The sequence below is a fragment of the Schistocerca nitens genome, chromosome 5 (assembly GCF_023898315.1).
Source record: "Schistocerca nitens isolate TAMUIC-IGC-003100 chromosome 5, iqSchNite1.1, whole genome shotgun sequence".
NCBI classification, from domain to species: Eukaryota; Metazoa; Arthropoda; class Insecta; order Orthoptera; family Acrididae; genus Schistocerca; species Schistocerca nitens.
Genome location: NC_064618.1, coordinates 465,022,283 through 465,049,797, shown reverse-complemented (window position 1 = coordinate 465,049,797; position 27,515 = coordinate 465,022,283). Strand labels below are relative to the sequence as shown.

At 45.1% G+C, this 27,515-nt stretch overlaps 1 protein-coding gene across 1 annotated transcript in view; it reads left to right on the top strand.

Moving 5' to 3' along the window:
• The window catches only part of LOC126260532 (photoreceptor-specific nuclear receptor-like), a 184,925-nt gene that overhangs the window by 142,824 nt on the left and 14,586 nt on the right, over window positions 1-27,515 (top strand). Inside the window, exons 4-6 of the mRNA XM_049957865.1 lie at window positions 8,514-8,614; window positions 15,577-15,845; window positions 24,089-24,332. Of these exons, the coding sequence (XP_049813822.1) occupies window positions 8,514-8,614; window positions 15,577-15,845; window positions 24,089-24,332 (614 nt within the window). The remainder of the gene's footprint in view (window positions 1-8,513; window positions 8,615-15,576; window positions 15,846-24,088; window positions 24,333-27,515) is intronic.

Below are 27,515 nucleotides of genomic sequence, written 5' to 3'. Positions count from 1 at the left end.
GGATGAGTGATATTATCCACAAACAACGTTTCTCATCAGGTCACAGTGCAAGAGAAAATGAAAACTGCAGTGCGCTGTCTTCCCCACAATGTCACGCTATGCTAAGCAATAGCAAAGGAAAGAAAGAGAGAAACAAAGACTGGCAGCAGCCTCAGTCATATGAAAACCACACAACTGACGTGGAAGACATGGGGATATTCCATCAAACTGTAGCTCGTTTCGATTTACCATTTGTTATTTTTTATACTGGTCTCTATCACAGTCACGACAGAGGTAACGTGAAAGCTTTGATATGGTTCAACATCTTAGGACTCGATTACGCCAGTAAACCATCAGGCCCGTTTCTTTAAAGAATCGAGGTTCCACGTTTAAAAAGCCAAATTTCCCAAATCATATGTCGTATAATGGTATAATTTTACCCGTACGTTCAGTAGCATATGTGGATACTGTCTGCAAAATGTGTTACGAAATTAGAACAAGTAATAAATTACAACGTCATGCCTGATGCTGCAGTTTCACTGCATGAACAGTGAAAATGTAGAAGGCTGTGTCTTTATTTTGTGAGGGATGTCAGCGAGAGAGTTTTGTAAAGCTTTTAAAATACGTCCAAAGTTTGTTGGAAGTCGCTAAGTGCTCTTATTCTCAAATGGTGGATGAAAAATTCTTGCTAATGCCTTGCATTATGCAGCCTCAAGACATATACACAGTTTCTAACTGTAATACTTAACTTGTTTTGTTCGACTTTCAACACAAGGTTTCGCTCTTACCACATTATGGCAGCATTCTAAATTTTTAAATTAGCTCAATAATTGTATGATACACCGAAAATAATATTTTTTATGCCCCGGAAGCGTTATACAATGAGATGACAAAAGTCATGGGCTACTTCTTACTATCGTGTAGGACCTTCTATTGCCCGGCGTAGAGCAGCACCTCGTCATGGCATGGACTCATCAAGTCGTTGGCAGTCCCCTGCAAAAATATTGACCCAGGTTGACTCTACAACCGCCCGTAATTGCGAAGGTATTGCCGGGGCAGGCTTTTGTGCACGAATTGACCTTTCGATTATGTCCCATAAATGTTCGATGGGATTCACGTTGAGCGATCAGGGTGGCCAAATAATTCCCTCGAATTGTCCACAATGTTCTTCAAACCAGTCGCGAAGATTTATATCCCGGTGACTTGACGCAGTGTCATCCATAAAAAATCAGTTTTTATTTGAGAACATTAAGTCCATGAATGACTGCATACGGTCTCCAAATAGCCGAACATAACCATTTCCAGTTAATGACCGGTTTATTTGGACAATAGGACCTAGTCCATTCCATGTAAACACAGTGCACACCATTACGAAGCCACCACCAGCTTGGACAGTGCCTTGTTGACAACTTGGGTCATGGCTTCATAAGGTCTGCGCCACACTCGAACCCTACCATCAGCTCTTACCAACTGAAAACGGGACTCATCTGACCAGGCCACGGTTTTCCAGTCGTGTAGGGTCCAACCGATATGGTCACGAGCCCGGGAGAGGCGCTTCAGGCGATGATGCTATGTTAGCAGAGGCATTCGCATCGGTCTTCTGGTGCCGTGGCCCATTAACGCCAAATTTCGGCGCTCTGTCTCAGTGGAAGTTCGTCGAACGTCCTACATTGTTTTCCGCAGTTATTTCGCGTAGTGCTGCTTGTCTGCTAGCACTGTCAGATTTATGCAAACGCACTCCGGTGTACAGTACTTTGCGTTTGGACATCAGGCGGCTGCAGTGTGTCGTGGTGATAGGTAATGGCTCAAATGTGGTATTCACGGCACACTCTTGACAATTAGGTCTCGAAATGTTGAATTCCCGCCGGCCGCGGTGGTCTAGCGGTTCTAGGCGTTCAGTCCGGAACCGTGCGACTGCTACGGTCGCAGGTTCGAAACCTGCCTCGGGAATGGATGTGTGTGATGTCCTTAGGTTAGTTAGGTTTAAGTAGTTCTAAGTTCTAGGGGACTGATGACCACAGATGTTAAGTCCCATAGTGCTCAGAGCCATTTGAACCATTTTTTTTGTTGAATTCCCTAACGATTTCCGAAATGGAGTGTCCCATGCATCTAGCTCCAGCTACCGTTCTGCCTTCAGAGTCTCTTAATTCACGTCGGGCAGTCATAAAATCGCTTCAGACACCTTTTCACACGAGTCACCTGAGTACAAATGACAGCTTCGCCCATGCACTGCCCTTTCATATCTTGTGTATGCGATACTACATCCATCTGTATATGTGCATATCGCTATTCCACGGCTTTTGTCAACTCAGTGTATAGGTAACCTGCAACTGGGGCTGTGACCCAGGTTATCCCTTTAATATCATAGATGATTTGGAAAGGGAGGAAACGTCGAGTTTAACGTCCCATTGATGATGATTTCATTAAAGGTGGAGCGAAAGCTCGAAATGAGACACAGATGTGGAGGAAAATCAGCCAAATTCTTTTAAAAGGAACCGCCGCGGAATTCGTGCTAAGCAGTTCAGGAAAACTATTTAAAATCTTAATAAGGATCGCCCATCGGGATATGAAGCCCGCCCACCACGAATAAGTTCGCAGAGTCTTTATCATCACGACCTCGCCCGGTCTGTACTATTAGGGGAGAGGTGCACGTTTGTATAACTAACACGACCGCACACGCTTATATTAATACAGAGAAGTCGACTGTATGCGAAGAAACACCCACAATAGCTAAGTCAACTTACTGCCTTGCACATACAAACAAATGGAAATATATGTAAAAATCTTCTGCAGTCGTAATAATACGCACTTGGGTGAGGGGAAACGGCGTAATCCTCGACGTCACAAAGGCAGTGAGGTATTGGCGAGCGCGATATTAATCTTGCACTTACGACACGCTGATCCTCGCGCGGCATGGGCGTGCCTGCAGAATTACGCGTGTCACAACTGCAGGAAGAATAACTGCCCCCGCCCCCGGCCGCTGCTAGGGGGAGACATGTGGGCTCACCAGCAGCCACCAGCCACCAGCTGCGGCCTCATCTGGCGCCGGCTTACGCCGCCACCCCTGCCAGATCAAGCGGCCCTTGTCATGCTAATCGCCGCTAATGGCTGCACAATGGCCTTCGCACCCAGCACTGTGCGCGTCCTAGCATCGGTCAGCACCTATCCTTTGGCAGTTCTCCCACATAAATCGATATCAAGAAACTGGAACCGTCTTTCGTGCTCTGGATACTACAACACTTTTTGTTTTCGCCCTTGAAAAGAGAGTATCAATGAAAACTCCACTTTACACAAGTACATTATTTCTCTTAACTTTATCCTTATGTGCGATTTTGGGATAGATTTGTCACCTTTCAGTTTGGGTCATGTTAATTGGACATATACACTGCCACCCCCCCTCCAAAAAAAGTAAAGCATCCGAAAGGGGGGGGGGGAGAAACGTAATGAATCTTCATCGGTTGAAAGGCTATGTGATGGTATTTCATTGATTACAAAATCCAGTCAGATTAACAAAGAAATTGGCAGTATGTACCCTGTCTGGCATGGATGGATGCACGGATTCTGTTAGAAAGGGTGACATAAATTCATTGTATCCTCTCATGAAGCAAGCTGACCACGAGTGTTACAACTAGTCCTCGAGATCCTGGATACTAACACTGGGATAGAGTTGTAATCCGAGTTGGTCGTAGTAGACATGTTCTGTCGGGGACAGACCTGGCGATCTTGCTGGCCACAGGAGTACTTAACCATCTGGCAGACAGTTCATAGCGACACGTGCCAAGTATGGGCAGCATTGTCCAGTTCAAAAATGACACCACAATTCTGTCGCATGAGAGGTAACACACGAAAACGCAGAATGTCCATGAAGTACGTTGTGCTGTCAGCGTTCCCTCAGTCACTACCAGCCGGGACCTACCAACGCGGCTGCGCCCATCCAAAACAGTTTAAGAACAGGACCTCTCCCCAAGTCGCCGCCATACTGGTCATTTTGGGGTAATGCAGAACCGCGGTTCATCGGGAACACAATTCGATGCCATTCACCGGCAGTCCATGTTTCCCGATCATAGCACCACCTCAAACGCAACCACTTGTATTGTGGCTTTAACAGCAGGCTACGCATGGTATGTCGTGTGACTAGGGGCTCCCGTCGAGTAGACCGTTCGGTGGGTGCAAGTCTTTCGATTTGACGCCACTTCGGTGACTTTCCCGTCGATGGCGATGAAATGATGATGATTAGGACAACACAACACCCAGTCCCTGAACGAAGAAAATCTCCGAACCAGCCGGGAATCGAACACGGGCCCTTACGATTCTGTCGCGCTGACCACTCAGCTACCGGGGTCGAACTATGCAAGGGATAGCAGTCCCTTAGTCCGGCTGCTGATAGTCACTGATCAGTGGTGCGGGATGGCACAGAATATTGATGGGAGTCCATTACGTATTCTCGGATGGTGGGAGCAGATGCGAAGGGGCTATGAAGTGTTTGGTGCAAAACACGGCGACTGGAACCTTGACGACTAGTATGCCGGCCTCACGTTCCCACGCAGTCCAACAGTCCGAATGTCCCACAAATCTCGATACTGCATGATCCGACCAGCCGGCCTCCTGAAGACCCTACTTGGGCCCCTTTCAAAGTCTGTCAGGTGCTGATCACGCGTCTCACGCGAGAGTGAGGGAATCTTCATGCCTTTCATAGTGATCACTCAATATCTAACGCTCTTCATAGAAATACACAAATATGAGAACAGCTTCAACAAGAAAAAAGAAAGCATAAACGTGAACGGATCTTGGATTCCCGTGCTGCAGCGAACGACTGTTACACGTAGCAAGGGAGAGCCGCACCGGAAATCACCACGGAAAAGCCTGTGGACATTGGGTGTCAGTTACATATAATCTGCGGCCGCGAGCTCGACTCCAGTCCACCACCAGCAATGGAGGGTGATGCTTTGACAATGACAGCCACCGGTGCAGGCGAAACGTTGGAAAAAGCATAAAACGAACGTCGGCCGAAGAACCCGATACAGCAGCCAATAGGCAGTTTGTCAACAAGTGGCCACGAAAGCCTTAACAATTTTGAATTACAAGTCCAATCATTTATTCCGTATGTACCCGCCGATCCTGTGTTCGGGTGAGATTTTACATTGACATCCGACCATATTTTCTGAGTGCTTCACTATTTTTTGTCAGCCAGTGTAATTTCAGTTAGGAATACCTTTAGAGCTAATCATTTAAATTTCGATATAACGTATCTGACAACATCACCGCATAGAAGCATTAGGAAATTTTTGCACACTACAGCGCGTCTGCCCCACAAACTGTAAAGAAATTGGTTAGAAATTTCTAAACATCTAGCACTTACAATGCCAAGCTATATTTACCACTCTGGAAGTGAAAATCTTTTGCAACTCAAAAAAACATGCTCATATTCTTCTATGTAGTCCTTTTCAGGTTAAGTTCGCAGCTCTCGGTCTAGTGGGTAGCTTTGTTGCGTCTGGATCACAGGGTCCCGGGTTCGATGCCCTTTCTCCGTCAGAGGACTGGGTGTTTGTGTTGTCCTCACCATTTCATCATCATTCAAGAAAATACCGAGACTGCACAGTGAAAAGATTGGAAATGCTTGGGCGCTGATAACCACGCCGTTGATAGCCCCACAAACCAAACATAATCATCGTCGTCATTTTTCAGGTCAATATATTTTCTCTCACCTTATGCCACTTAGCACATTCCATCCCCAAAGAGCGATTCTGGATGACCTGCGAAATATTCGTCTACGACTGCCTCGTCGTTGGGCTGAGAGCCTTTTGCGGGTATAAATTTCTTCGAATGTAAGAGTAGGAAAAGTTGAAAGCCAAACTTCAAAGACCATTCAGCTCTCACTTTTGCCATTAATAAGGGGCCTTTGTGGCTATGTTTTGTTCCCATGAAAGATGTTTTCTTCTTTTGCAATAAAAGTATCTGGTCACGTAATTTTCTCATTTGGTACAGGTTATTGGCGTAGTATTCAGTTGTTACTGTTAAACTCTTCGCAAACCAACGAATAAAAAGTATCCATATTGCTCCGTAGAAAACACTGACCGTAACATTTCCGGCAGATAGAGTTGGCTTTGCCTTTTTCGTGGTCTCGCTATTTCCGATTGTTGTTCCGTTTGCTACATTCTCATATAAACCCGTAAGGTCTAAAACACACCATGCCTTTCTCTGCTCACATGTGAATGGCGTAAGGTACTCATGAAGAGCAAAACGCTCTTCAAACTGCACTGCGTGGTTCATGGGCTTTGGGAATACATTAAATATGTTCAGTGACCACATCAACTGTGTCATGGAATCTTAAGTCAACTGGACATTAATATTAACAGAGCTACGATTGAAAAGAAATTGAAACAGGAAGCGTGAGCAAGGAATGTTCTAGCACTTTCCATCTCAAAAATATTGTGTCCTTCTTTAAGCGCCAGTTACTAAATAAATGTCAGGAAGATTGTGTAGAGGATACCACCACAAGTGCTAAAACGTTTCCACGTCAAAAATGATCAGCTTCAAGAGCTCTATTAAACGATGACCTTTCTTCCATCTACCTAAGTTAAATTCTGAGATGACCTCACTTGCTTCAGTCCGAAAAATTACCGGCAACGATAAATTTGCCATTAATTCGCGCGACCGCTACGGTCGCAGGTTCGAATCCTGCCTCGGGCATGGATGTGTGTGACGTCGTTAGGTTAGTTAGGTTTAAGTATTTCTAAGTTCTAGGAGACTGATGACCTCAGAAGTTAAGTCCCAAAGTGCTCAGAGCCATTTTTTGAACCATTCGTCGTTAATGGTTCATCTAAAATGCATATTGCCCGAAAGATCTCTGCACTATTGTTTACGAAAACGTAAGGCTCACACAAACTGAATACAGAGTGTTCCTCGATTCTCAATACATACATCTTTCTGCAGTCGTGTTTAGATATTAGCCGCGCGGGATTAGCCGAGCGGTCTCAGGAGCTGCAGTCATGGACTGTGCGGCTGGTCCCGGCGGAGGTTCGAGTCCTCCCTCGGGCATGGGTGTGTGTGTTTGTCCTTAGGATAATTTAGGTTAAGTAGTGTGTAAGCTTAGGGACTGATGACCTTAGCAGTTAAGTCCCATAGGATTTCACAAACATTTGAACATTTGTTTGGATTTTCATTGTTCCATTGCTCTTTTAAATGAGTTTCAGAAGTGGCAAATCAATGGATTTTAGTATGTGAGCAGTGCGCGTGCATGCATATGTGTGAGCCCGCATCTCGTGGTCGTGCGGTAGCGTTCTCGCTTCCCACGCCCGGGTTCCCGGGTTCGATTCCCGGCGGGGTCAGGGATTTTCTCTGCCTCGTGATGGCTGGGTGTTGTGTGCTGTCCTTAGGTTAGTTAGGTTTAAGTAGTTCTAAGTTCTAGGGGACTTATGACCACAGAAGTTGAGTCCCATAGTGCTCAGAGCCATTTAGCATATATGTGTGTGTGTGTGTGTGTGTGTGTGTGTGTGTGTGTGCGTGTGCGTGTGCGTGTGCGTGTGCGTGTGCGTGTGCGTGTGCGTGTGCGTGTGCGTGTGCGTGTGCGTGTGCGTGTGCGTGTGCGTGCTGATGCACGTTTTTACGCCATCGGTTTTTGGGATCAGAGATCCTGTAGTTTTTTGAATTATTCACTTTTAACCTCTGTGCCTCATAACTAATATTTATGGACGCACTAAAGACATAGTGTCGTTCGCCCAATCAGACACATCATTATCGTTATCATCATCATCATCATCATCACCATCATCACCATCATCATGAGCATAATCATCATCATAACCATCATCTTCGTTATTGTTAGGTGGGATACATGTCTGGACGAATTTCATGGTTGAGTAGTGGCAGAGTTGAACTTATGGAGGGAGACGGTGGAAAACGCATGTTGTTGCGTGAGAGGTGGGATATGAGTGTAATGCCAGGATACTTAGATTGGAACTTAGAGGGTAAGATAAGGGGTCCTGGGATTGACTTTTCCGGTTTTCGTATTGAATTCGAAAGTGCTGTAGAAAGACTGAGAAGTGGATGAGCTGATATAGGTTGCGAGTGGGGACACCAAGCACGGCATTAATTAGAAAAAAGGCTGCAGTATCATGAGTATAACCATCGTCATAACCATCATCTTCGTTATTGAAAGGACGGACACATGTCGGGGCGAATTTCGTGGTTGAGTAGTGGCAGTTGGTTCAACTTGTGCCGGGAGACGGTGGATAACGCATATTGGTGGGTGCGTGAGAGGTGTCAGCCTGTGGAAGTGTGTAACGGGAATCGTGGAATATCGAGTACAGTAGCACACAGCAGTAATTATGGTGTGTCATCCAGAGCCCTGCAGACTTTAATCTCCTCACCCGCTGACTCTCCTCGCTCCATTTCCACTTGCATTACACGCTGCTGTAGGCAGTGCTGGCGCTGGCGAGGTTTCTGTAGTTTAGTGAAGTGCTCTGGCGTGGCTCGCGGCTGCTGGCACGGAGAGTGTCGAGTACAGCGTGAGGCAGCGTGTACTTGTGTTGCAGGCCGCCGGTGTCGCTGGCGATGGGGCTGTCCCCGCGCTACCACGGCGCCGCCATGCTGGGCTCGCCCGCCGAGGTGCCGGCCAAGCAGGAGGCAGACGACGGTACGTACCACACCCCACCCCACTCCTCTCTAACTACACGCATACCCATTTCAGTAACCTACACCCAACAGATACACTTGCGCACGCAGCTCCCTTACCTCCAGAAGGGTAGGTGCCTGCGCGTGTGAAGGATAGGGAAAACCTTTCCAATTAGGCAGCTGAACTTGCCCTTTGGGGTCTCCTAGGCATTCATGCCACACGACTTTAGTTTTCTTTTTTACCTCCACTTGTAAGTGAAGTTGAGAACGTCAAACTGATATTGATACTAAGACTAGATCATAAAATGGAATGGACTGTGGATCAAAGGTGTTGAGGTATGAAGGGGATTAAGAATCTCAAAAATGGGAAAGCTCTGGGTTGTAATAAAATAACAGCTGAAGCTATAAAAGCCTTCGGAAATAGAGAAATACACATTCACACAGATTAACCAATTACATCAATAGTATATGTGCCAAGGTCATTACGCCTGAAGATGTAGTTAAACTACTCTGGTTCCTTTACCAAAGAAATATAACAGCAAATAATGCGAGACCTACATGACAATTAATTTCATGTATCACATTACAAAGGCCGTGAGCAGCCTCTCATTCAGAAAATGAGAAAGAAGAAACTGAACAGAACACACCTGATTAAAATGCCCACAGTACGGTAGAAAGAGAGGAAAAGGAAGCAGTAGTTGAGAAAAAATTGAGACGGGGTTGTAGCCTCTCTCCAATGTTATTCAATCTGTACACTGAGGAAGGTTTCAAGCAAACCAACGAGAAATTTTCAAAGGGAATATAAATTCAAGGAGATGAAAAAAGGCTGATGACGTGGCAAATTTGTCAGAGATAGCAAAAGACTTACAAAAGCAGGGAAGCACACCAAATAGTATGCCGGCCGAAGTGGCCGCGCGGTTAAAGGCGCTGCAGTCTGGAACCGCAAGACCGCTACGGTCGCAGGTTCGAATCCTGCCTCGGGCATGGATGTTTGTGATGTCCTTAGGTTAGTTAGGTTTAACTAGTTCTAAGTTCTAGGGGACTAATGACCTCAGCAGTTGAGTCCCATAGTGCTCAGAGCCATTTGAACCATTTTTGAACCAAATAGTATCTTGAGATGAGGTTATAACGTAAATATTAACAAAAGTATATCAAGAGTAATGAAATGTAGTCTAATAAAATCATGAGATGCTGATAGATTTAGATTACGAAATGAGATACTAAAAGCAGTATATGAGTTTCGCTGTTTGGGCAGAAAATCTAACTGACGATGACCGAGAAAGGACATAAAATGCAGACTAGCAATAACTAAAAAATCGCTTCTGAGAAAGATAAATTTTTAACATCGAATAAAAAGTCTTTTCCGAAGGTATTTTGTCTGGAGTGTAACCTTGCTAGGGAGTGATATGTGGGCGATAAGCAGTTCAGGCAAGAAGAAAATCGAAGCTTTTGAAATGTACTGCTACAGAAGAATATTGCAAGATCAGATTCGTAGATCGAATAACTAATGAGGAGGTAGTGAGTAGAACTGATGAAAAAAGAAACTTGTGACACAACTTTACCAAACGAAGGAATCGATTGCTAGGACACATTCTGAGGCACCAAGGTGTCGTCAGTTTGGCTATGGAGGGAAATGTTAGGTCAGTTGTAGATAATGCAGGTGGTCGATTTTTTATTGGGAGAACTCTAGGAAAATGTAGCTCATTTTTAAAAGAGGCCGCTACGAAACTCTTGTGCAGCCCATTCTTGACTACTGCTCCAGCGTTTGCGATCCTCAACAGGTCGGATTAAAGGAAGACATCGAAGCAATTCCGAGGCCTGCTAGATTTCTTACCGACAGATTCGATCAACATTCGAGTATTACGGAAATTCTCTGTGAAGTGAAATGGGAATCGGTGGAGGGAAGAACACGTCCTTTTCGCGAAATATTAATGAGAAAGTTTAGAGAACCGGCATTTGCGTCTGCAGACCGATTCTTCTGCCATCAACGCAATCTAGCATAAGAACCACGAAGTCAATACGAGAAAAATTTGGGGTGGTATGGAGGCAGACAGTTAGTCATGAAGCAGAAAAGGGAATTACTAGCAGAGATACAAGGTACCGTCCGCCATATAGTGGCTTTCTGAGTGTGTATGAGTGTAGACGTAGATAAGAACTGCATTTGGAGACGGAGGTTGTATACAGCAAGCCCTTTCAAGTGGATGTAGGTCGCAGCAGCTTTGCAAAGATGAAGGGGCTTGCACAGGACAGACTCATGAGAGTGGCATCAAATCAATCTTCAGATTGAAGACCACCATAACAGCAACAGGAAAAATATGAGAGACATGACAAAAAATACTATACTTATTCACGTCACTGGCCGCTTCCATTTCTCTATCCCGCAAGGAGGTAAAGGTGAGACACTTACGCCCGGTATTGCTAGCTACGGTGTCACTGGGAGATTATGTGCTGTGGCGTGACAAGTGAAGTGGTCGCTCGCTCGAATTACCTCGGCTGTTCCCTCGTCTGCACACAATTAGCGTGCTGCCACCTCGCAGTATTTCCCCACCTCTCGCAGCTCGCCTTAGCTCTGAGACGTCTGCCTCTTCGCTCGAACTGGTGCGTAATTAGGGAGCTTCAAGTTGAGTCTGCGCGCCATATTTCGCGGAGCTTCTTAACAAGCAAAGTTGAGGGAGCGCGGGCGCTTCAATTAGCTACCCGCAACCTTCGTCGCGCATCAATTAGTGTACATAATCCGGTCCTCGCTTGGTTCTTCCTTGCTCTTAATTAAAATAACGCGGAATTTTAATTACTCGCTTTGATTAATTCGGTGGGCGCGAAAAGAAGGGGAGGTAAGAAGAGAGGTTAAGGACTGCAGCTACGACGCAACGGACGTAACACGCTAAGCTAGTCTGCTGCAGAGACATAGGTTTTTCCTGCCTTGTTTTCCAGCACAAGCGTGTCGTGAGCTAAACATACACTCTTTTCCAGATAACAGTGAAAGTGAAAACCACTGACATTAATTATCACGAGGACAATCCAGAAACCGACTCCTGTTTGCGTATTACACACCAACAAGGATTTCTTAGTGACACTCTACTGCTCGAAAAACATAGCACACGTCAACTTATTTTCTATAACACCTGGTGGGTTATGCGTTAGTATGTAACATGAGTATTATTGCTTGTGTGAGTCACATACATGTAGAAAATTGCAAATTTTAAAGAAGCCAGTTTAAGGGACGTGGGAATTATGAAAAGTATTTCGGCATATCAGATGTTAAAGTTAAGGCTAATTGCTTTTATTTGTTATTCAGAAACATATAATTTTTAGCTTCGTGAAAATATCGGAATGGGGTTGATCCAGTGAGGGAAAATATTGGTTTATGTGCCTCCAGTTATAAAGCTGATTGTTATTTTGGGATTCAGGCAATCAGAAGCGAGAAATCTCGCACGCTTTAGGACTGGATGCGGGATTACGTGCTGGAGTCAAGAAGCCGAAGTCGGTGAATAGCTCTTGTAACGATCGGAGGATAAGTTGCTCAAAATGGTTCAAATGGCTCTGAGGATTATGGCACTTAACATCTGAGGTCATGAGTCCCCTAGAACGTAGAACTACTTAAACCTAACTAACCTAAGGACATGAGACACATCCATGCCCGAGGCAGGATTCGAACCAGAGACCGTAGCGGTCGCGCGGTTCCAGACTGAAGCGCCTTTAACCGCTTGGCCACCCCGGCCGGCTACAATAATGAATTAGGAATTCAATCACTACTAAAAAGAACACAGCGGCCGGCGGGACCTGTTGCAATCAACTCTATAATTGTAACTAATCCTCAATAATGGCGAGGTTTAGGACATTGTGATGTGTCAGTAAACTTTTATGAACGTACGTGAAAAAAGGTTACGAAAATTCCGGATTTTTTAAACTGTGGTTTTATTTTGAAGATCAAAATTTCACGTGGCGTGCTGTGCAATCGTAACCGTTAAACTTCCTAAGTCTGAAGGAAAAATGTGCAAACCGTATGTGCGAGGATTCGAACAATTAAAATTAATATGTTTTCTTGGGATCGGGTCAGGGTGAAAACCTCAAACCTGCTACTAAAAACTGATTACTGTCTGTGCTGGTAGTACGAATGAATTAATACAGACTGTGTAAGGTTTCGTGCTTCATGTTGAAAGCCATAAACTAGTGCGGACTTGGTAGCGGATATTTCTAAATAAAAGTGACAATATAACGGACATTTCATTCACTGACTTCCGCTCATTTGGTGGTTAGACAGACCCAGAGCTGAAACTGTCTTGCACTCTTTAGAAGCGTATAGAACCACTACATTTTTTACAGTTTTTTTTTTATTCAAGAACCACTATACGTCGCGCCAGGATAGGCGAGTGTCCGAACAGGCCACCAAAGATGGGCGAACTTCCTAATTTAGGACGACAGATAGTACTGCCGCACGTACCTTGGCGGGGTTACTAAAACTCGCTAAGAAGTGAACTACTAGCAGTAGAAGTAGTAGTAGTAGCAGCAGTTTCATTAGTTTTATTCGTGCATAAATCTCTTTTACAACGATACTGGACATGTCGTGGTATCACAATTTAAGGACAAAAACGATAAAGTAATTTTGCGTACTTACAGCTCTAGTATGACAATCATGGGTCTTATAGCAGGAACCATCCCAGCATCTACCCAAAATAATTTAGGGAAACCACGGAAAACCTGGGTGAAGACTGTAGTCTCCACCCTCCCGAATACAAGGTCACTCTACTGAAACCAGTGCTAACTCATTCAGTTCATTCGTACTACACTTTAGTTTTTTTATAAGAGGTTGTTTAATAATGAAAAAGCGTAACGGTAGATTGTTCATTCATTTCTCACTTCCAGTCGCTACATACACAACACCCACTATAAAAAAGGCTGTTTCATAACACATGTACAATTCTGCATTAAATCTGACAATGTCACTTGTCCTCTTCAAACTGAAATTCATGGCAAGATTTTTCATTATGTTCAGTGTCTCTTTATTGCTTATTGTCCAACTGACCAACTCCTTCACTGCTTCATTTGTGTTCTCTACTAGGATTCCTCTATTTCCTCAGAGGCTATAATACTGTTGCCATGGGCAAAGCGATTTTTTTCTGCACTATTAACACTAGTGTGAAACTCATTTATGTATATCAGGAACAGTACTGGTCCAAAAGACCGAGCGGGGTGGCGCAGTGGTTAGACACTGGACTCGCATTCGGGAGGGCGACGGTTCAATCCCGCGTCCGGCCATCCTGATTTAGGTTTTCCGTGATTTCCCTAAATCACTCCAGGCAAATGCCGGGATGGTTCCTCTGAAAGGGCACGGCCGACTTCCTTCCCAATCCTTCCCTAATCCGATGAGACCGATGACCACGCTGTCTGGTCTCCTTCCCCGAAACCAACCAACCAACCAACTGGTCCAAAAATGCTACTCTGAGCAACTCCTATATTTATGTACTTTGGTTCTGATAAACGTTTCACTGGAAGTATAGACTATGAATGTATTTACTACAATTACCAGATTGATAGACGAAGATGAATGGGGAATTTGCCCTCAAATTCACCAAATACCATCTTTAACTACACTGACGGAAAAAATCGCACCCCCAAAAATACTTCACGTAGAGTAATGAAACTCCAGGAATATATTTGTCAAGTTAACACGTGTATTTAAGTGATGAACGCTGCGAGATCACAGGTTAATATAAGCGCGGGACAAGCCACTGCAAATGGTAATGCTAGTACATTAATAACCAGTGAAACCGCCTGAACGTTGAACGCAGCCTTGCAAACGTGCATGCATCGCACTGTACAGGAGCCGGATGTCAGTATTTGGGATGGAGTTCCATGCCTGTTGCTCTTTGTAGGTCAATAGGGGGACGGTCAAGGCTGTAGTGGATTACGCTGAAGTTGTCCGATGATGTCCTATATGCGCTCGATTGAAGATAGATCTGGTGATCGAAAAGGCCCAGGCAATATGTTAACACTGTCTAGAGCATATTGGTTACAACATGTCATCACTGGCACCGAGGCGGAGCGAGTTGTCATCGCCGGCCGCTGTGTCCGAGCGGTTTTAGGTGCTTCAGTCCGGAACCGCGCTGCTGCTACGGTCGCAGGTTCGAATCCTGCCTCGGGCATGGATGTATATGATGTCGTTAGATTAGTTAGGTTTAAGTAGTTCTAAGTCTAGGGACTGATGATCTCGGATGTTAAGTCCCATAGTGCTTAGAGCCATTTGAACGAGTTGTCATCGGAAAACACAGGAGGCCTTCACCCTGTCCTCCAATGAGCTCTCGTTTGACACCACTGAAATCGCAAATGGCAGTAGTTTGGGATCGATGGAATGCTACAGGGCATCTGGCTCTGCGCAGTCCTTGAAGTAACCAATTTGTAACAGTTCGTTGTGTCACGGTAGTGCCAACTGCTGCTCAGATTGCTGCTACAGATGCAGTACGATGCGCCAGTGCCATACGCCGAAGACGATGGTCTTCCCTCTCGGTAGTGACACGTGGCCATCCGAGGGACGGTCGTCTTGCGACCTTATATCTCGTGACCACTCTGCCAAGTCTGCAGTATTGCGGAAGGAACATCCAGCTTCTCGTAGCCCAGTCACAATACCTCGTTCAAACGTACTGAGGTGTTGATAATGGTGCCTTTGCTGCCTTACAGGCATTCTAGACTAACATCTACTCACTACATCCAGTCTGGAAGGTAACTAATGCAGTCCGAATGGAGCTTAGTGTGGCTCGAGTTATAAAACCTGTCGACACGTCGGTGGACGCCGCATTTCAGATCTGTCAGCACTTTCCATTTTCTAACGCTTTTTCTAGACCCACAAATTCTAGGTAAATGTCTCGATTTTTCTTAGGTCTTGTCTCAATTACCGGTCGTAGCTTTACGAGTACCCCACGTAATCTGTAATACCGCGACGCGATCTGCTTCTGCCCGCCTGTGAAGGTTGTCGGCGCGCTGTTGCAGAGGACAGCATCGACGTGACGAACGAGGAGTCGCTGCCGCCGCTGTGCGGGAGTGCGGGGCCGGGCGCGGGCCCCACGAGCGCGGGGGGCGGCGGGGGCGGCGGGGGTGGCCTGCAGGCGCCGATGGGCCCGCGGCCGCCCGAGCCGGCGCCGGCGCTCTACCCGCCCGTGCACGAGACGCTGCACGAGACGGCGGCGCGCCTGCTCTTCATGGCCGTCAAGTGGGCCAAGAACCTGCCCTCCTTCGCCAGCCTGCCCTTCAGGGACCAGGTAAGATAGTGTCGGAAGTTCGCGGATGATGCTGTAGTATACAGAGAAGTTGCAGCATTAGAAAACTGCAGCGAAATGCAGGAATATCTGCAGCGGATAGGCACTTCGCGCAGGGAGTGGCAACTGACCCTTAACATAGACAAATGTGATGTATTGCGAATACATAGAAAGAAGGATCCTTTATTGTATGATTATATGATAGCGGAACAAACACTGGTAGCAGTTACTTCTGTAATATATCTGGGAGTATGCGTGCGGAACGATTTGAAGTGCAATGATCATATAAAATTAATTGTTGGTAAGGCGGGTGCCAGGTTGAGATTCATTGGGAGAGTCCTTAGAAAATGTACTCCATCAACAAAGGAGGTGGCTTACAAAACACTCGTTCGACCTATACTTGAGTGTTGCTCATCAGTGTGGGATCCGTACCAGGTCGGGTTGACAGAGGAGATAGAGAAGATCCAAAGAAGAGCGGTGCGTTTCGTCAAAGGGTTATTTGGTAAGCGTGATAGCGTTACGGAGATGTTTAGCAAACTCAAGTGGCAGACTCTGCAATAGAGGCGGTCTGCATCGCGGTGTAGCTTGCACGAATGTAAAATCAGAGAGATTCGAGCGCGCACGGAGGCTTTCCGGCAGTCGTTCTTCCCGCGAACCATACGCGACTGGAACAGGAAAGAGAGGTAATGACAGTGGCACGTAAAGAGCCCTTCGCCACATACCGTTGAGTGGCTTGCGGAGTATAAATGTAGATGTAGATGTAGATGTAGTCCCATCATCAACTGCGGCGATCACTGTCTTACACGAATTGTCAACAGAACAATGGAAAAACTGATATAAGCTGACCTCGGGAAAAATATTTGTGTTACAGAGAAATACAGGATGTTTAAAAGGAGTAGTATTCGTCAAAACAGGACGAAAGTTAATGAGAATCATACGTCCAAAGTAGTATATGTTGAGATATGGACCAATCTGTCTTTTCATTCCAATCGTCACGTAAAAGCAGACTATATGGGCAATGCTGCGTGTGATTATCACTCACCCTCGCGCCTCCTCGGAGTGAATCATGCACTCTTTTCTTCAGATACATCTGACTCCATTCGGATGGCGTCACATGCACTGGTCACACATTCCTGTAACATCTGCACACTGTCGGTAGGCTGAGCATGCGTCAATGCCTTTAAATGTTCCCACAGTCAGAAATCCAACACAGGATGATTCGTTTCCACATCTACATGGATACTCTGCAAATCACATTTAAGTGCCTGGCAGAGGGTTCATCGAACCACCTTCATAATTCTCTATTATTCCAATCTCGTATAGCGCGCGGAAAGAATGAACACCTATATATTTACGTACGAGCTCTGATTTCCCTTATTTTATCTTGGTGATCGTTCCTCCCTATGTAGGTCGGTGTCAACAAAATATTTTCACATTCGGAAGAGAAAGTTGATGATTGGAATTTCGTGAGAAGATTCCGTCGCAACGAAAAACGCCCAGCCCAAATCCTGTATCATTTCTGTGACTCTCTCTCCCATATTTCGCGATAATACAAAACTTGCTGCCTTTCTTTGAACTTTTTCAATGTACTACGTCAGTTGAAATGTCAGTAAAGTAAAACGTTATGTACAAGAAACTACGCAAATTTACTGCTTGTTAACCGTACATACAAGCTTAGGAGAATCTGGAGTTAGTGTCTGAAGTTTGCGTCGCAATACATAAGCGCTCAACAAGTCCGCCATTGCGAATACGGTACATATCATACCTAGCGTCCACGTTGCGCCACATGCCACACAGAATTTTTACAATTATTTGCTGAAAGGCCGCTGTGACCTGTCTCCGTAAATCGGCCCGATTCTGTGGACTTTGTGCATACACTGTTGATTCCCCGTAGCCCCACGCGATAAAATCCGTAGGCGTTAGGTGGGGTCTGTTAGGAGGTCGTGAGATAGGTTCACCACGGCCGGGACAGCGAGCACTGAATGTCTGGTTTGTTTCCGCACTATTAAAGCCCAATGCGGTGAAGCCCTGTCCTATTGAGAGACAATGCTGTCCAGTAGCCCATCTTGCTGTAATAGAGGAGCCGGCCGAAGTGGCCGTGCGGTTAAAGGCGCTGCAGTCTGGAACCGCAAGACCGCTACGGTCGCAGGTTCGAATCCTGCCTCGGGCATGGATGTTTGTGATGTTCTTAGGTTAGTTAGGTTTAACTAGTTCTAAGTTCTAGGGGACTAATGACCTCAGCAGTTGAGTCCCATAGTGCTCAGAGCCATTTGAACCATTTTGTAATTGAGGGACCATACACTGCACGATTATTTCAAGGTAACTGACTGCACGAACATTTTCACTTAACGATCGAGACATACTGAGTGCGATAACTTGTGTCACCTCCGTACAATGTGTTTCTGACATCTGGTCTTTGCGCTGTGAACTACGGGATTTGGCTTAACTCCCGGAGCATGGTCGCTCATTGTTAACTCACATGATTTTCGCGTACATTGCATAAAATTCCTCAGAGATATATAAATTAGCTTAATAAATATGACATTATACCTTTCTAATATCTCAAATGGATAACCCTATAGATTCAGGTTCGGTGAACGGGCAGTCCACGCTATCGGATCTTCTGGACGAATCCATCTCTCTGGAAGGGTAAAGTTCTGCTATAGCGTTGATAACTCATCATACATAAATTGGTGATACACACCGTCTGTTAATCTCTTCGGTACAGTGTATACTCCTTTTAGTCCCTCGTTGACAATTCCTGCCCATGCATTAATATCCAAAGGATCCTCATACCTCAACTCCATGATTGCTCGACGATTTGCATTTGCCCATGCGTGTCATTTATTATGTATCTCTTGTCAATCGCGCTTCATCTGTAAATACTACACGTTTCTCGTCACAAGTAAAACGACTGATATCCTGACAGTGTTGTGTTCGACATAGTACATAACGGTAAGGAGAGGTAGGCTACAGAATGATGTGGCAATTCCGTTACCAACTTTGATGCCTGTGGGGTGATATAAATATGTGATACCACAAACAGGTACTGATTTCCAGTAATATAATTACAGCACCTTTTCTTATATTTTCGACCAATATTACCTTTTGCAGGAATATGTGACACACTTTTTTAAACACCCTGCTTAGGAATACGTGGTACTTTACTGATCCTGTGCATTATGTTATATTAGCTGTTACACAGAGCTGTGCTAACACAACAGTAGTTTTGTTATGATGAGTGATGATGAGTAAGTAAGCTATTGTACATGCAATAGTGTCGTCTACCCTCACGCATCTGCCTGTTCGGATAAGCATAGCTCAAGATATGCCAACCCTCCCCCCTCTCAAGTGTCTCAATGCACGATGCAGCAGCAATGCTGTCAAACATTGCGTAGAAAGATGCTTAGGCAGGAGTGTGTATTTATGCACTGTGCTACTGAAGTAGCTCTACGTTACAAAACATGTACATTATGCAACAAATTTATAATTTTTTAACATGGTTTATGTTCACAGATGAAGAATTGTGTCACATTCCCTACTTCACCTCATAGGTGTCGACGTTTGTACACTTTCTAAAATAGCCCGTGCTCGATCTCAGGTTTCAATCTCCACACCAAGCCGGCCGAAGTGGCCGTGCGGTTAAAGGCGCTGCAGTCTGGAACCGCAAGACCGCTACGGTCGCAGGTTCGAATCCTGCCTCGGGCATGGATGTTTGTGATGTCCTTAGGTTAGATAGGTTTAACTAGTTCTAAGTTCTAGGGGACTAATGACCTCAGCAGTTGAGTCCCATAGTGCTCAGAGCCATCTCCACACCAAACTTCATCCAAATCGGTTCAGCAGTTTAGTTGTGAAAACGTAACAAACAGACTTACCTTCGCATTTATTATGTAAGTACCGATAAAACTTTACATTATGACATATTTTTACATGATCCGATTTTGATGAAAAAAGCCTTATTGTTGCTCTGAGCTACGTTCAAGTTACCTGTGGAAACCCCATGAAAATTCGTCTAATAGTTTTGGAGATTAGTATGTTCAAACGGACAAACAGAGTGACACAACTATTTTAGATAAAACTTAAAATTACGATTCTTTTCGTGATACGACTTTCATGAAGCCTATATGTTACCCCAAGCTACGCTCAAGTTGCCTGTGACAACACCCTGAAAACTCGTCTAGTAGTTTCGGAGATCTGCGTGCTCAAATAGACAGACAGACAGCTTCGACGGTTTTACATATTTATTATTAATATAGATACAGATATTCATATGGAAGTAGGTTTAAGAAAGGCAAACCTATGTTGATACTATTTGTAGATTTAATTAAAACTTTCGACAAAGCTGACTCGAAACCAGTCTTTGAAACTCTGAAGCTACCAGAGAGAATATAAAAAGAGCGAAGAGTTGTCTTGAACTTGCACAGAAACAACGCTGCAGCTGTAAGAACCAAAGGTCGTGAAACGGTAAATCAGTCATTGAGGAGGGAGTGAGATAAGTTTGTCGCCTTTTCCCGACGCCACTGAGTCTTTATATTGAGCAAGGTGTAATCCAAACCAAGCAGAACGTTGGAAAGGGAACTAAAGTTCGGGGAGAAGATATAAAAACTTTAAGGTTTGCCGATGACATTGTCATTGTCAGAGGCGGCAAAAGTCTTGGAAGAGCAGTTAAACCGGGTGGATGGAGTTCGAGAGGAGGATATAATGTGAACATCGATAAAAGTTGAACAAGGGTAATTAAAAAAATGGGTAAAATGGCTCTGAGCACTATGGGATTTAACATCTGAGGTCATCAGTCCCCTAGAACTTAGAACTACCTAAACCTAACTAACCTAAGGACATTACATACATCCATGCCCGAGGCAGGATTCGAACCTGCGACCGTAGCGGTCGTGCGGTTCCAGACTAAAGCGCCTAGAGCCGCTCGGCCACTTCGGCCGGCGGTAATTAAATGTAGTCCATGTGATGCTTGGTGGATTACATTAGGAAAGGAGACACGAAAAGTAGTCGATGATTTTTGCCATTTACGCATATGAGTAGCCTTACACGGAAGTACAACGTGGGCGATAAACTGTTCGGAGAAGAAGAAAACAGAAACTTTTCAAATGAACTACTACAGAACAGTTTTGAACGTTAGATGGGTGGATACAATAACTAATGAGGAGTTAGTGTATCGAACTGAAGAAGAAAGAAATTTATGGCACAACTTTACTAAAAGAACGGATCGGCTGATAGGACATACTGTAGCACCAAGGAAGCGTCTGTTTGGTAACAGATGGAAGTGAATGTGTGTGTGTGTGTGTGTGTGTGTGTGTGTGTGTGTGTGTGTCAGGGGATGGGGTGGAATGAATTCAATGACGAAGAGAGAGATCGTGGTGTGACTAAGGAAACACGTTTAAGTTGATGCAAGTTACAATATTTATGCAAAAAGCAAGAGCCTGCACACGATAAACTAGCTTGGAGAGCTGCATCAAACCAATCTTCGGACAGAAGACCACAACAACAACAACAGCGGCGTTGTAGCGTCGGCGGCTGTTTAGTTGTTGTTCTCTAAATAATTACGGTACAGGCGAACTGAGCGTATAGTGAAACGTGTCATGATAAGACAGTGGCGATCTACAGTCATCATGCCTTGGCACAAATTATCATACGTATGAAACCAATCGCCAGTACTTGCGTGTCTACTAACACAGCCGAAACCTTCTAAATGAAAGTAGCTTATTCTTGTCTATTTTGATTGGCTAAATTCTAATGTAAAAACACAATAGCTGTATCATCCCTCGTTCTGTACGAGTAATAGTCAATATTTAAAAAATTGATTTAACCATGTATACAGGGTGATTTCGTTAAATGGGAACAAACATCACGAAAGGATTCCTGAAAAAATAACGAGCAAAAAAAGGCGCATGGACATTTGGCCCAAAATGCGTTCCAGTGGTGGTATACGCACTTAAAGATGGAGATGAAGGATGTCTGACACTGTATGTGTCAGTGATTGAAAACACACATGAGAACACACCAGGAATGTGGGAATGATATGTTTGTACTGGTGTTTCAACTCCACGCTCAAGAGGGCAAAATGCTGTCAATGAGAGCAGCGCGTTCACACATACGTACTAGGGGGATCGGCCTCATTGCAGCTGTGACTCACTCTGGTGCAGACATGTATCATGCAGTGCAGTGCTGAGAGATGATAGTCCGGTATACAAACCAGGAACAGACTGACATGATCTTTGGACATGGACAGGTAAATGGCAAAGGCCGGCGATAAGAGAAAAGTATCGCGCCGATAGCTGCCGAACCATAAACTGTATGCAACAGTGTTTCGTCGTTTGTCTAAGATAGACTTGTTTATGGGAAATGGCAACCATGAGGACGGGTGCGCCCAGTATGTATAAAGGCCTTGGAAGAACAGACTCTGAACACTGTAAAATGTGACCTCAGTGTCAGTACTGGGTTGGTGGGCCACCTGCATGGCGTGAGCTGAGGACCATGTGGAACATACTCCCTGATAACTGTCTTTATCCATATCACTTACAAAGTGTGCAAGTCTTATTTGTTATGGACTTGCCTCTGTAGCTGGTTCGTCACAAACACCATCATGGTGGTGGGATATTTGTCATCCAGCCCATCTGTGGACTACGAAGAAACCCCATGGTATGGCGGAAACGAGACATCGACGCTGGTTCGGCTTCAGAGTGTGGGCGGGATTTATTGGTGACCGCTTTGTGGGACCAGTTATTCTTAACGACACCTCACAGGCGAAGTATATCTGAACTTTCTACATGTAACCCCATCTCCCCCGCCAAAGACGACATGCCTTTAGCGGTACAAAAGGTAATGTGGTGGCTACTACATGATTGTGCTCCAGTTCACTTCCGCACTTCCTTGCGGAGGCATCTCGACAGCATCTAACCCGGCCGACAGATCGGACGAAGTGGTCTAGTTGCGTGGCCTGCCCTGTCACCCGGTCTTAACCCTTTAGAATTCTACCTGTAGGGAGACCTGAAAGAATTTGCGTGAGCGGAACCCATCCCGGACGTGCTTACAATGGGAAAATGCATTCATGCTGCCTGTAGCGCTATTCGATTGCAGGATGGCAGTGAACGTGTGCGGTAGTCGTTGCTGCATCGTGTGCGCACACACTTAGAGGCCTGTGGGGGCCACTTAAATCACCTTTGCCAACCGTGGTCTCGTCACAGCATGTAGTGCACTGCATTGTACTTTACAGTACTGATGAACTAATTAAGACTCTATAGTACAAACACCATGCATTTTCGGCCATACGTTCATGCGATTCTTTTCGCTCCTTACCATCTCGGGGATTATGTTTAGCAGTTTAACCTGTATGATTCACAAAACTGATCTAAGACCCACACATATTAGTACAGCATTCAATAAACGGACACAAAAGTGGAACACCTGAGTTTCATCTACATCTACATCTACATTTATACTCCGCAAGCCACCCAACGGTGTGTGGCGGAGGGCACTTTACGTGCCACTGTCATTACCTCCTTTTCCTGTTCCAGTCGCGTATGGTTCGCGGGAAGAACGACTGCCGGAAAGCCTACGTGCGCGCTCGAATCTCTCTAATTTTACATTCGTGATCTCCTCTCGAAACCTGGACAGCAAGCTACACCGCGCCGGCCAGGGTGGCCGAGCGGTTCTAGGCGCTACAGTGTGGAACCGCGCGACCGCTACGGTCGCAGGTTCGAATCATGCCTCGGGCATGGATGTGTGATGTCCTTAGGTTAGTTAGGTTTAAGTAGTTCTAAGTTCTAGGGGACTGATGACCACTGCAGTTGAGTCCCATAGTGCTCAGAGCCATTTGAACCATTTTGAAGCTACACCGCGATGCAGAGCGCCTCTCTTGCAGAGTCTGCCACTTGAGTTTGCTAAACATCTCGGTAACGCTATCACGCTTACGAAATAACCCTGTGACGAAACGCACCGCTCTTCTTTGGATCTTCTCTATCTCCTCCGTCAACCCGATCTGGTACGGTTCCCACACTGATGAGCAATACTCAAGTATAGGTCGAACGAGTGTTTTGTAAGCCACCTCCCTTGTTGATGGACTACATTTTCTAAGGACTCTCCCAATGAATCTCAACCTAGTACCCGCCTTACCAACAATTAATTTTATACGATCACTCCACTTCAAACCGTTCCGCACGCATACTCGCAGATATGTTACAGAAGTAACTGCTTACAAGGAGCAGTTTGGATGAGGTGGTTCGCGTGTGCAGGTGATCCTGCTGGAGGAGTCATGGGCGGAGCTGTTCCTGCTGAACGCGGTGCAGTGGTGCATGCCCCTGGACGGCAGCCCGCTCTTCTCGGCGCAGGAGCACGCGGCTGCCGTGCCCAACGGCAAGGCGGCGCAGGTGGCGGCCGACGTGCGCGCGCTGCACGACACGCTGCTGCGCTTCAAGGCCGTCGGCGTCGACCCCGCCGAGTTCGCCTGCCTTAAGGCCATCGTGCTCTTCCGCTCAGGTGAGCCCCCTGACGTGTAAGGAGGGGCAGCTGTCTCCTCTCATACTTTATATGAAGTTTGTATTTCAGACAGCCTCGTTTCCTTGTGTGTATGTGTGTGTGTGTGTGTGTGTGTGTGTGTGTGAGCGAGGGCGGGGGTAATCAGTCTGATTCGATGCGTCCCGCAGTTTCACCTGAAATATGACTCATCACACCTGTTGGAATATAGCAGACAGGTCACTTGTTCCCTACGATCCTCCAGCAGTCACCGTTGATGATTTACGACGCCCTGTAGGGGGAAAAAAAAAAAAAAACGTGGAGGGATATTCCATTGGGACATATCATGCCCTCTATGATGCCATAGTACCCCGTTTGGAGTCTCTTATCAGAGCATATTTAAAAATGTTACTGTAATGTTAAGCCGGCCGCGGTGGCCGCTTTAATCGGGAACCGCGCGACTGCTACGGTCGCAGGTTCGAATCCAACCTCGGGAATGGATGTCTGTGATGTCCTTAGGTTAGTTAGGTTTAAGTAGTTCTAAGTTCTAGGGGACTGATGACCTCAGATGTTAAGTCCCATAGTGCTCAGAGCCATTTGAACCATTTGAATTTGAACTGTAATGTTAGAATTTTCCCTTGAACAAAGCCATGGCTCATCTCTCCCCTATTATTATGAATGAAACCTACACAACACTGGTGTAATATTCTACAATATTTATTGTTTGTTGCACGGACCCCGTTTAGGCTCTTATGCCTTCATCAGGTACATAGATAAGTATGTGGTTCAGTAAGATTTTGTTGGATCAAAGATTTTAAACTAACGCGTCTACAGAAAATGTTAGTGTTAAAATGAGGAATAAAACAAGAGGGATTATTTCAGTGTAAATGCGATGTAAGATTGTTTAACTACAAAAAAAAAATACCGGGTGGCAGTTATCGAACTAAAAAAACGCAAATTAGTTACAAACTACGGCGTGTACACACTTTATTCAACATGTAAACGTCTCTACAGATATTCTGATTTAGGTAATGGCATGTTCGATATGCCTGCCATCATTGCCGATGATGTGGCATAGACGAATAGCGAAATTCTGCATGACCCGCTGTAGTGTCGGAACATCGATGCTGTCGATGACCTCCTAAGTGGTTGTTTTCATCTCAGCAATGCTTCTGGGTTTATTACGGTACACCTTGTCTTTAATGTAACCCCACAGAAATAAATCACTTGTGTTTAGATCCGGAGTATATGGTGGCCAATCGAGGCCCACGCCAGTAGGCTCTGGGTTCCCCACAGCCAGAATGCGATCCCCAGAGTGCTCCGCCATGACATCAATCACTCTCCTGCTTCGATGGGGTCGAGCTCCGTCTTGTACGAACCACACCTTATCGAAATCAGTGTCAATTTGGATAATAGGAATGAAATCATCTTTCCAAACCTTCATGTACCGTTCGTTATTCACCGTGCCGTCTAGAAATATCGCACCGATTATTCCGTGATTGGACATTGCACACCACACAGTTACCCGTTGAGGTTGAAGAGACTTCTCGATCGTGAAATGCGGATTCTCAGTCCCCCAAAAGCGCCGATTTTGCTGACTGCCGAATCCATCCAAATGGAAGTGGGCTTCATCGCTAAACCAAACCATACAGAGCATACTAACTCCAACTATAGACAAATTACAACATTTGCACATAGAAGAAAGCAAAAATTGTTTGACACAACAAGAGAAATTATAGTAATTGAAATAAACGAAAATGGGACATATGAGTAAGAAGGATAATTTACAACAGGCCTGGACGTGATTATGAGTAATATATGCAGTTAGAAGTGGCAGGTAAGGGAGCTCTTTCTGGTCATTCAGTACTAAGTTCGGGTTGATGGACATGTGTTTATTAATTTCCCTTATTTCAAGACAATTCATCTTCCTTCCTCTGTAGTCTCCTTTAAGCAGGTAGTCTGCAAAACTATAGTCTACGTGATTCCTCTGCTATTCACAATAAAATACCTGGCAGAGGGTTCACTCTCGAACGGCTCGCGGGGAAAACGAGCAGTTACATTTTTCTGTGCAAGCCCTGATTTCTCTTATTTTATCGTGATGATCATTTCTCCATATGTAGGTGGGTAGAAACAGAATGTTTCCGCAATCGGAGGAGAAAACTGGTGATTGAAATTTCATGAGAAGATCCCGTCGCAACGAAAAACGCCTTTGTTTTAATGATTGCCACTCCAATTCTCGTATCATGTCTGTGACACTACCTTCCCTATTTCGCGATAATACAAAAAGAGCTGCCCTTCTTTGTACTTTTTTGATGTCCTCCGTCAGTCCCACCTGATGCGGATCCCACACCGCACAGCAATACTCCAGAATACCGCGGACAAGCGTGGTGTAAGCATTCTCTTTAGTAGACCTGTTGCATCTTATAAGTGTTCTGCCGATGAATCGCAGTCTTTGGTTTGCTCTACCCACAGTATTATCTATGTGATCCTTGCAATTTAGGTTATTTGTAATTGTAAGCCCTAAGTATTTAGCTGAATGACCTATATAGAATTTGCCACAATCACAAGTAATTTTATATATTCCACTCTTTGCCAAATCTGGAACGCTGTCTTTACCATTGGACAATAAGTATGCAACAGTATTATGCATATACAATGATGTTTTACGTTCTTGGATTTAAACTTTCTGGCTACATCCAGTGAGACTTTTCCTATGTATGGAATTGTGCACCACTATTGCGTTCTTGAGGTGGTGTGTCAAGGACAGAGCAAAGAACAGAGTAACCTGATGTTTCTGCTTTTTATGCATTATGGAGTTCACAAAGGTAAGAGGATAGCTGTGTGGCTGACTGCATTTAATTCCATTTGGAAGCTGTCTTCACTCTTGGGGTGGATATTAGATGATGTAGCATTGAATGAAACATGGATCATTACTCGGATATTGTCACAAGAGCTGAAAGAACATGGTTCCTCCTCAGCAATAAAACGTCAGTAAAAGCACATACTATGACTTTTCCAACTAAATGGGATTGGAAGAAAGATTTTCCAGCTGCATCTTGTCGTTACCGGATTGTAGTAGTTTTTCTTTGGATGGAACTATGAATGCTAAATGAAAACGACGTTCTCTTGCAACTACCTCTCAGCAAAAAAAGATAAAGAAATGTTGTGTGACATTGTTTTTTGGAAGACTCCGAAGAGGAACGTTGG